At 41.1% G+C, this 11,164-nt stretch overlaps 1 protein-coding gene across 9 annotated transcripts in view; it reads right to left on the reverse strand.

Annotated features, from left to right (window-relative positions):
* Positions 1-11,164, reverse strand: part of LOC102205088 (dedicator of cytokinesis protein 9-like) — a 57,225-nt gene that overhangs the window by 33,666 nt on the left and 12,395 nt on the right. For 7 of the 9 annotated variants that reach the window (XM_013913630.1, XM_013913631.1, XM_013913633.1 and 4 more), the window contains exons 1-2: positions 4,747-4,996; positions 2,256-2,372 (exon numbers count right to left, since the gene is read on the reverse strand). In XM_013913630.1, the coding sequence (XP_013769084.1) occupies positions 2,256-2,372; positions 4,747-4,863 (234 nt within the window). In that variant the 5' untranslated portion in view covers positions 4,864-4,996. Of the gene's footprint in view, positions 1-2,255; positions 2,373-4,746; positions 4,997-11,164 lie in introns of those variants that run through there. The other 2 variants (XM_013913636.1, XM_013913629.1) reach the window with 1 other exon arrangement.

The following is an 11,164-nucleotide window of genomic DNA, read 5'->3' on the forward strand; positions in this document are numbered from 1 at the left end:
TGGAATAACGTCACAACAATGTGATTGGTCACTTGCAATGTTGAACCTGGAACAACATTTTCATGATGGTCTGGGAACAACACCAACACGAGGATATCAGATCATCCAATCCCTCAGGGGGGCTGTGTCAGGAAGGGCATCCGGTGTAAAAGAGTGCCAAATGAAATGTGCTGAGCTAGCCATTATGCTGACCCCTTGTGAATAAGGGAGCAGCTGAAAGTAGCTTGGTAAACTTGGACAATATTAAAAATGCATTTTAATAATGAAGTGAAAGGAATCATAATGATTACTCAGAGAAATCCTCTGCTACAGAGGATTTATGGCAGCCAAACGTTACTCCAACCTAATTCATCTTTGCCAGCCTTATTAGAGTGAGACATCCAGACACAGATGACGAGTGATAATCCAAAGCAAAGGAGCAAAAAGCACCTCAGGCCAGAAAAAGACTAGCAAGACTTTCAAGCTACTGGAGGTTGTGCTACCACTTAGTCTTCTGTTTTTCTGCTCAAACCACAAAGATGAGTATGCAGCTGTGGCACAATGACCTAGTTTCTTCATTCCTCCATTAGCAAGCATGTCTGACCAGCTCACGTTCACATCAGCCATCAAAGGTATGCCAATAGATAAACTGGGCTCACTTGAATCTTCCTGTGTGTAATCCTGCATAAAGGTCCAATATAGTTCTTATATTTATAATGTGGAAAATTCAGATTATTCAGACTGATATTTCAACTGTTCAGTTTCATTTCCTCTATGACTCTACTCTCTCTCTATGGATTTATTAATGGATTATATATGATTTGGAAAGACAATACAGTATATTAATACAGAGAATATTATAAATATAGTTCCCAAAATATCCATCTGCTGCTGTAACATCCATAATGTATAGACAAGCATAAAGGACAAGTTGCTCTTTAAAGGTGGCTAAATTTACATTTTTGACTGTGAGCAGGAACTGCTGGCAGCCAGTTAACATCATTCCTTTCACAGTCATTAAAACAGGGCTTTGATGACTTCCACCAGACCAAAGGAGTGTGTTCCCACAGCACTAATGCAGGAGGACAGACAAAATGTAAATACTTATAGGGCATAGAGATCACAGAGGCCAGAGTGGTAAAGGGTAAGAAGAGAGTCTCCTGAGGTCAACCTTCTTCTTTGGAAACTGAAGGTACCAGTAAGGTGACAGTTGGAGATCTGCAAAACTGCCCATGAAAGTACCATTTTCACGTAATCCCATTTAATTTTGTTGTTTTTAAAATACAGGCATTACCGTATTCTGCTCGTATGTGCATGCAGAGATACAGACCAGCATTCTTAGCAGGCTGATAAATGTGAACGTGGGCGTGCGCTCATATGTGTTAATCTGTGCAGCACGTGCACATGCTACACCCACATGTCTGGCTAGCTCCCTCCCTTCTCTATGGGCCCAGTGATGTAAAACATATGGCAGGTTAGATGGACATACTGGGCGAGACCATGAAAACACACACACACATTCACTAATCACTATACACTGCAGACGGCCTTGTAATGAAACCCACCCATCATCTACTGATTACGAAAGAGTCCAGAGGGGAGTTGTAGACTGTAGATTTCCCACCACATACTATTGTTGCTATGAATTTTTAATTAATTTATATTTTTTTACTGTATGTGGCATTGACATGAGACAGTGAGCCTGCACAAAACTGCTCATAAAATGTCTTTTTCATGTAATTAATTACTATACATTTTACCCAAATTTATTCAAATAGGAAGAAATGGTGTCTCTGTTAGAGATTCATTTTAGCCATGGATTAAGCCACATTAATCCAGCAGGAGAGTATATGTGGGTTTGAGTCCAGCACAGTAGTGTGTCCCATGGTTGTGTTTGTTTTCATCTCTTCTTTGTTGGTTTGGTGTTTTTGTCAAATTTATTGTGCAGTTTATTGCCAAGGAGACTGATTGACAAGTGGCAATTATTTGAGCATGACTTGTTCCAAAAGTGGGAACAGGCCAAACTAACATCAATCTCAGCACTACTGTGATGTCATGTTGATGCATTCTTTAAGCTCTTTTGAATGGAAGCAGCAGATGTAGATGCTGTACAGACAGTGTACACAATACAGTAAAAATCCAATGTATGACGCATACTTGTTTATACATACTTACTATACTTCTTTGTACTTGGTTTACCAGCTCACAGTTATGGATTCTCTACATTTCCCTAAAAGGTAGTGCAGCATGGCTTTCAGAACTCTCACTTTTCTTACCTGGAAGTCGTCTGTGGGGAACTGCAGCATGTCTCTGAGAACATCACTGATGATCTCAGTTTTCCTCTGTAGGAGCACATTCTCATAATCCAGAGGCTCAATGATCTTTGGCTTTACCTGAAGGAACAGATGACTGAATTAATCCAGCTCTTCACATTTTTGTCGTAGTCATTTACAGCATAAGCGCACAACCTTAATGGCAGTCTTTTACTGTAGAGTTGTCAAGGGTATTATTATTGCACGGGTTGTGAGATAAGTTACAAAAGGAAATCTGTCACAGTGCATGGACAACAAGTTGCCATTGTCCTTTCAAAGCATTACTGATTGAAAGCTACAGATGTAGAAACAGAAACAGAGATGGCAGTGAATGTGGGTTACGGTAGGAGACACTGGTGTGTGTGTGTGTGTGTGTGTGTGTGTGTGTGTGTGTGTGTGTGTGTGTGTGTGTGTGTGTGTGTGTGTCACTGTACCAGTCACAGTGGGCTGAGCTCAGATTTAAAACCTCAACAGGAGGAAGATACACCCTGACCAGGAGTTTTAACTTAGAAGTAGACCATGCTGTATTGTCACTGCAGACATCAGCTGTAACATACCACAGAAAAGACCCAAGGGGTTCCCCCCCACATGTCCTCCCTCACAAAGTCTGATGTTCACCAGTGATACACGCCATCTCTGTGGATGTGGATATTAGACTAAACCAAGACACAGTTCTGTGTTTACAGAACCAGTTAATTACAAGGAAATAGCTGTTCTGAACAGCTACATTTCTCTACACATTAAGGCCAAAAATGTATTTGAGTGTCCTTTTGCAGTTTCAGCCCTTGTAGCTAGATTAAGTAGCTATACTATGTTTTCTGTGTGGGAACTGAAGCTTAAAACTATAGGTTTGCCTTTGTTTTTAAACTCCATTTTACTAGGATACCTGCCAAGTATTGTGAAGTAAAACATGAGAATGAAGAAAAGAAGGGGTTTTCCAAGCAAAGTCACTAACAGACACCTCAGTGAAAAAAAGTTATGCCTTGTGTGCAAAAAAGAAGAAAAGGCTAAGTTTGCAGATTTAACACAAATTCTAACATCAATGTATGAACATACTCACTGTAATAAAGCTAAAGTGCTGATGTTTCGCATATGCAGAGTATTTACTACTTTGCCACCTCCATCAAACCACACTTCAGTCTTTTAAACCTGCTCTTTCACTCTTGTTGCTATCCTTAATGTCACAGATCACACACCAACACTCATCTCCACCCACTCCACCCTTGCCACACTCTCTCCTTCACCTCTGTTCTTAATGGTCATAATTCAGTTCAGCACAATGTTATTTAAATAGCACCAAGTAACAGCACCTAGTTTTTTTGGATTTACTTAAAAAAAGATGTTAAGTAGATCCACCCAACTGTGTTAGCTCCAAAATCACTGATAAAGTTATCAACCTGACCATCAACCAGACCAACGCAAGTCACACACAGCCTTTGTGACCGAAGCCATTGGCCTCTTGCCATCTGCGCCCCAACAATAAGACCTCTATCAAGAGTTTTCCTCTTACCCTCTTGACACAAAATTAGACACAACTGTCTGCTCAGAGCACGACTGGATGTTAAGTGCTAAATTGTAAAATGCAGTTTACCAGTGTGGAAGGATCTGCATTTGTCATTTTTCGACTGATTCAATCAGAATTTTTTTTATCCATCCGTATTTGACAAAAACACTGACTGCCCAGCATAGCTATGCACCTGCTTTAGTATGGATTAAACTAGTATTGACAGTAGTTAGGAACTGATTCAACATCATTTCAGTTCCTAAACTGCTCAGTTGAGTGTTGACCTGTCACTAATAGCTGTAAAACTAAACTGAGATTTCTGGTTTCAAAGTGACCACTAGAAGTACACATGATTCAAACTATTTGGATAAGCCTCTGAATCCAGTGAATACATTAGAAAAATAAACAAATGTCTGCTCACAGAATTACATTTACATTCATCCAACCAATACTTTTGATGATACAGTGCAAATAGCTCTTAGTCCCTTGGATCTATAAGAGCATGACAAGCAAAAAAACTTCAGTTCAAATTTCCAACTGAATGTTTGCCAGTGAGATCAAAGATAACAGCAAGCGGCTGTGAACTGTGTGACTTTCAAGTATTTCATTCCCAGGCTATGGTGCTTTTTACTATTTTCTTCAACAAATGAGCTCTCTATCAACTCTGCATTTAACTTCTCAAACTCTAAGGCACAGGAACAGTTCATGAAAAAAAGGACTCACAAGTGCTTCATATCCTAAAAAAGATTGACATTCAACCCTCTGGAGAGGTGTGACCTACTATTTCCAATTTCCTTCAAATGCCTTTAAAAAGATCTTCAAAGTAGCTGTTAAAAAGAATCTATGCACTAAAAGGTAACAATCACATCTCTTCCATTTAGCAAGAAATTTCCAGATTTAAAAAAAACAACTTGTGATTTATTTCTGAAATATGGCATAAGTACAACTCACTGTTGCCCCCTGTGACCCTGCCTCCACCTCTGCCTCAATCTCAGCCAGGCTCTTGTACTGCTGTGGAGACTCTATCACCATCTCCTTTCTGGGTGTTTTTCCTGCCCGTCCCTGCATGGCGATCAGTCTTGTCTGTGCCTATAGCCAGATGGACGATTCTGTCACTGGGCTACTGCCTTTAGTCTGTGAGAGTGTTGCCAGGGTCCAGTGACATTCCCTCTATACTCAGTCGCAACCGTCAAGCTTCTCTCTCCCGTTCTCTATTCCAGTCTGTGAGGGTGGGAGGGGCTCACAGCTGTGTGTGTATGCGTGTGTGTGTGTGTGCATTTGTATGTACAGTATGTGATTTGTGTGAGTAGGAGGGGAATATAATCACATCCCCATTAAACATTCGGAAGAGGCAGAAATACTCGCCGGCCCCACCTACTACTAAGCTGAAAACTGAACCCACCTAAAAAGGTAGGAAAAAAGATGCAATAACTCAGATATACTATACTTACTTTCATTTCGAACACACTTAAAAGGCTAACTCTTTAAAATAAGGTGTAGTAAATACCTAAACACTCATCTCACAAGACAATGCTATCAAAATGCATTGTACAGCAAACCATTACTTTATAGACCTTACCATTTACTCTAAATTGTTTGTCCTTCTTATACTGTAGTGCACTTCAATAATACTGAGGTCATTGAGGTTCATATTTGAAATGCCAGAAAATAAAGTTGGCTTGTCATTTGTTTGGTTGATCAACACCTCAAAGGAGGCATCTGAATTACTTTGTTCATGATGTGAACACATAAAAGCTACAAGCTTTAGTTTTACAGATGGATCCTACATTGGTTCCAAAACACTAAAGCTACTGTTGATATGAAAACATGGCCAATGGTCACAGTTACAGTATTTCAACAGTCTGCATTGAGAAAGTTCTACTCCCCGTCGCTGTTTTGCTCTGCTTTGAACTGTTCTTGTGCTGTATCCACTGCAGCAGGCACCCACAGCAGGGTCTACTAAAAACACACTTCCCCCTTATCCGGGTCTCAGATACAGCACACGCTCTCCTGCTGCTTCAGGAACACTTTGAGTTGCCTCTTGCTTATCCATACAGTCATCACTCTCTCTGAGGACAACCACTTGCCTTTAATCTTTAAGCAACAGAGGCGCCTCAGCTCAGCTCAGTTTTCCATTGAAGGCTGTGTTTCAGAAAGATGACATTTAAAGTTTTCAGTGAGGAATTACTTGTGCTAAATTTATGCAAATCCTTTATTTTGGAGGCTTTCTTTTCTCCATTAAGCTATAATTCACACAACTCCAAAACACACTGCCGTTTATGAGCCATGGAGTCTTACTGAGTCACACACACACAGTTAATAACTCATCCAATTATCTCCATGAGGTGTGAATTTATGGCTCCCTAGTGCACACAGACTGTAAGAGGGGGAGGTGGGACATCACAGCGTGGAGATGACATGCTATGGGTCAGAATGACTTCAAAGGCCATCATTGCTCCACTGCAGTTTCAGATCCATCGCTCCTAACAAAATGTAGCACACAGGCAGGCAAGCGTGTGTGAGTTGTGTGAGCGTGTGAGACTTTTTTGTGCCGCAGTTTCCTTTGATCATTTGCATAACTTCTTTTATCTGTACAAGCTTCAAAGAGACTTGCTGAAATGTAGCATGCAGAGAAATTATTTCCTCTAAAAACAACGGAAAAGTGCACCATTTATTATTCAATAAGGTGTGGTGCAGAAGAGCTTCATTATGGTCCAGCAAAACCATCAGTAAAAGAGCAAGTAACTGCTGGAAGGATTTTAGTCAAATGTGGTTCATACACTGGTTTATATCAATTAGGGTGGTTGTGCAGAAATATAGGGAGGGTAACTTTCAATTCAATTTTATGTATACAGCGCCACATCACAAAAACAGTCGCCTCAAGGTGCTTTATATTGTAAGGCATATTCAATTCAATTCAATTTTATTTATATAGCGCCAAATCACAACATAAGTCGCCTCAAGGCGCTTCATAGATACAGAGAAAAACCCAACAATCATATGACCCCTTATGAGCAAGCACTTTGGCAACAGTGGGAAGGAAAAACTCCCTTTTAACAGGAAGAAACCTCCGGCAGAACCAGGCTCAGGGAGGGGTGGCCATCTGTTGCGACCGGTTGGGGAGAGAGAAGGAAGACAGGATAAAAGACATGCTGTGGAAGAGAGACAGAGATTAATAACAAGTATGACTCAATGCAGAGAGGTCTATTAACACATAGTGAGTGAGAAAGGTGACTGAAGAAGAAATACTCAATGCATCATAGGAATCCCCCAGCAGCCTACACCTACTGCAGCATAACTAAGGGAGGATTCAGGGTCACCTGATCCAGCCCTAACTATAAGCTTTAGCGAAAAGGAAAGTGTGAAACCTAATCTTAAAAGCAGAGATAGTGTCTGTCTCCCGAATCCAAACCGGAAGCTGGTTCCACAGAAGAGGGGCCTGAAAACTGAAGGCTCTGCCTCCCATTCTACTTTTAAATACACTACGAACAACTTGGGCTGTAAAGAGTTTTTCTAAACTTTTATTACACCTGCCAGACAGCTTTCAATGAATCCTGTCGTTAAGTCTGACGTCACTAGCTGTGTCTGGGCCTAAACTCCGCTGCAGGTCCATATATCAAACGATCACTATGGCATTTCTGAGAGTTGAAAAACTGTCTTTCATCTTTAATAAAATGATCAGTGTTCTGCTCTACCAGGTGTAACAATTGAGTTTAACATCCAGGCATCCATGAAAACGGAATTTATGACATTTAACGGCGTTAGAAGTTAGCAGGAAGTTAGCTCGCTAGCTTCTATCTAAACACAATATTGCATGCCCTGACTGCGGAGTTTTGGAAACAAATTAAAACGTACAGCTCTGTTATCACTTCCAACATAAATGAAGACAGAAAACAGCAGTGACGTTTGCAGGGTTACTGAAGTTGGGCTAGCTGGTATATGATGATGTGCTACGTGATCGCTAGCGACACAGCTATGTTAGCATAATATAAACAAGCTAACTTTTTTTCCACTGGATAAAAGTTAACGTGAGTATTCTCGTGGTCAGGTACAAATGTAATCGCATGGCAGGATGCTGTAAAAGGACCAAACTTCAGCCAGGAGAACAACTGAGATAATCCATCCACAATACGAGGTTAGTCATTCATATACTGCTGCATGGGCTGGGAAGGTTTTAAAAACTGATCTTAAATAAATGATTAGCGGTAATAAAAGCCGAGGGAGGTCAACAGTGATCACTGACTGTTTTAGGAGCTTTTTGAGATTAAATAGAAGAAAATACAAAACATTAAACATGTTAACAACACAAAAGCCATATTAAACGCAGACTACTTTAGGCCCAGAAGTAGGATTTGTCACGTCATCACTTAACGACCGGATACACCAATTTTTGCACACGTAGTAATTTTCCCCAATACCACCAGGGAGAAGACTGGTGACATTCTGGTATGACGCTGCTAAGCTAGCTGCATTGTTTCTTGTGAGGCTCCTCCTGTAAGTTTATGGGAACAGTATGTTTGAAGTCACTTGCACTCCCACTGAAGAAATGCTAAGAATATTTAACATCTACTTTACCGTAACTCAAAAAGATGTGAACAAGGGTCTGGTCTGGTTAACGGCTGGTTTGTTGTAAGCAAGCATTGAGCTGCCTCAAATCCTAAAAACTTACCACCATAAATTGGACACATTTATAATACTAAACTTGAATATTTGAGTTTATTTATAAACTACTGATATTTCTATTACCAAATGCTAGCATGTCAACACTCTAAACAAGGACTTGGCAAGCTTGACTATGAAAACAGAAACTTTATGAACTGAGTGGGAACAAAACTTTTGGCTTACAATGCTTTGCAAGTTATTTTCATTCACGTATGAAGACACAATGAAATATCTATGAAGACAGACAAACAGAAAGACAGTCGCAGTGGAAAGTAGGTAGGTTCCTACCACAAAAGCTGCAGAAACTGTAATATAGAGTGACCTGAAAGCCCACCTAGCAGGCGACTTTTTAAAAAGCAGCTGTACTGATAACAAAAAGACAAAAAGAGGTAGCAAAACAGGCAATGCATGTGAAAGCCTTTAAAATAAACAATATATTGAAAACACTGGATTCTGATGTTTCCCTTTAAACCTCGAAGCTTAGGTGAAGTAAAATGGGCAAAACAACTGTCTTCAACAGGAGAGTTTGAGGTAAAACATTTACTGTACACTGAATCTAATGCATGTTAGAGACTTGGCTCTCCTTTGGTCTTATGCACTGCTGACTGCTGTGTCCCTGTCATCCTACGGAGGCTGCAGTGACGGTGACGCCAGCTCAGTATAATAATCAGCCCCTTGTCAATAGACTGGCTGCACTGAGGTCATTCTGCTTCATTCACCCACATCTCTGGAGCACTCTCATACACTTCCACAGGGTATCACGGATACCATAACAGTCACACCACAAGTGACTTTGGCTCTGAATGTGTGTTTGAAGGGATTGCAAATCAGTTTATAGGCCCATCTCCGTAAGAGCCTGTAAAAAAAAAAATCATAGAAAAAGCAGAGGAGGAGGAAGTGGAGTGGGAAAGTGTCCACTTGCTTTTATTCAGCTTGAACCAATTACGACATGTGAGCCTTTCACAAAGTTCCTGAGGGGAATATATATACACGCACACACATGTGCATGTGCACACACACAAACATATACATATAAAGACACAGCACATCACAAGAGTCTGTGGAGTATTGCATAAGGCCAGATTGACATAATGTTTGAGAGCTACAGTTAGCCTGGGGAGTCAAAGTGTGAGGGTGTTGACTGAAAAGAAGTGAAACTTCCCCTTCAGACTGATCTTATATGTCATACACAGATTTAAAACACATTTTGCCACTGTCTATAACAGTCAACAACAATTCAGAATGAGGTTAAATTAAACTAGTAGCTGAGTTTCATTCAGTCTTCAATCTGTAAGCTAATAAGATAAGGGGGTAATAATAAGATGCTGGGTATTCTGCATCACACGAAAACTAAAGCTGGGCTTAATGTGACTCAATGTTTGTGCAGTTATGTTTTGTTTGATTTTCTTTAAGTGGCACTGTGCATTATTGGTCTTGTCTGTCCAGAGGACATTGTGCAAACTTGCAAAACTATTTCAGGTCCTAGGTCTGGGACCCAGTGTTCTGAGTTTTTTGGAATTTGAATTCTCTTTTACTATAAGGTATTCTCTGTTTGGTTTTTAGTTATTTTTTATATTTTGATTCTATTATTTATATATATTAGATTTCCTTTGTATTTTGAGTCTTCAGTTCTTAGTTCCAGCTTCTGTTTGTATTTATTGATTTTTTTATTGAGTCGTCTTCTAATTGAACATAAATATTGACTATACTAATTGAGTTAGCATGATAAATGAGTCTGAGATGTAGCTCTTAGGTGTCCTTTCAGTCAATTCACTTGTTACAACACATAGTATGGCATATAATGCCTCCGCATGTTGTGGCTGAAGACAAATCTGTTCAAGCTTGTAATGCAGATGATCTGCAATGACTAACCAGAGTTCGTCTGCTAGTCAAACCTCAGATACAGGAGGAACAATGCGGTTTTCGTCCTAGTCGCGAAACACTGGACCAGCTCTTTATCCTCTCAAGGATACTTGAGGGCACATGGGAGTTTGCCCAACCAGTCTACATGTGTTTTGTGGACTTGGAGAAGGCATTTTACCGTGTCCCTTGGGGTGTCCTGTGGGAAGTGCTACGGGAGTATGGGGTGTCTGGCCCATTGCTACGGGCCATTCAATCCCTATACAACCGTTGCAAGAGCTTGGTTCGCATTGCCAGCAATAAGTCGGACTCGTTCCCGGTGGGTGATGGGCTCCGCCAGGGCTGCTCTTTGTCACCAATTCTGTTCATAATTTTTATGGACAGGATTTCTAGGCGCAGCCAAGTGGCGGAGGGCTATGACTTCAGTGGCCTCAGAAACTGATCTCTGCTTTTCGCGGATGATGTGGTTCTGTTGGCTTCATCGGGTGATGGCCTCCAGCTCACACTGGAACGGTTCACAGCTGAGTATGAAGTAGCGGGAATGAGGATCAGCACCTCCAAATCTGAGGCCATGGTTCTCAGCCGGAAAAGGGTGGAGTGTCCACTCCGAGTCGGGGATGAGTTCCTGCCACAAGTGGAGGAGTTCAAGTATCTCGGGGTCTTGTTCGCAAGTGATGGCAGAAGGGAGCCGGAGATCGACAGATGGATTGGTTCTGCGGCCGCAGTGATGCAGACCCTGCACCGGTCCGTCATGGTGAAGAGAGAGCTGAGTGTAAAAGCGAAGCTCTCAATTTACCGGTCGATCTACGTCCCTACCCTCACCTATGGCCACGAGCTGTGGGTAGTG

This window comes from Pundamilia nyererei, unplaced genomic scaffold, assembly GCF_000239375.1.
Source record: "Pundamilia nyererei isolate P.nyererei 1_Seehausen unplaced genomic scaffold, PunNye1.0 scaffold00141, whole genome shotgun sequence".
Classification (NCBI taxonomy): Eukaryota; Metazoa; Chordata; class Actinopteri; order Cichliformes; family Cichlidae; genus Pundamilia; species Pundamilia nyererei.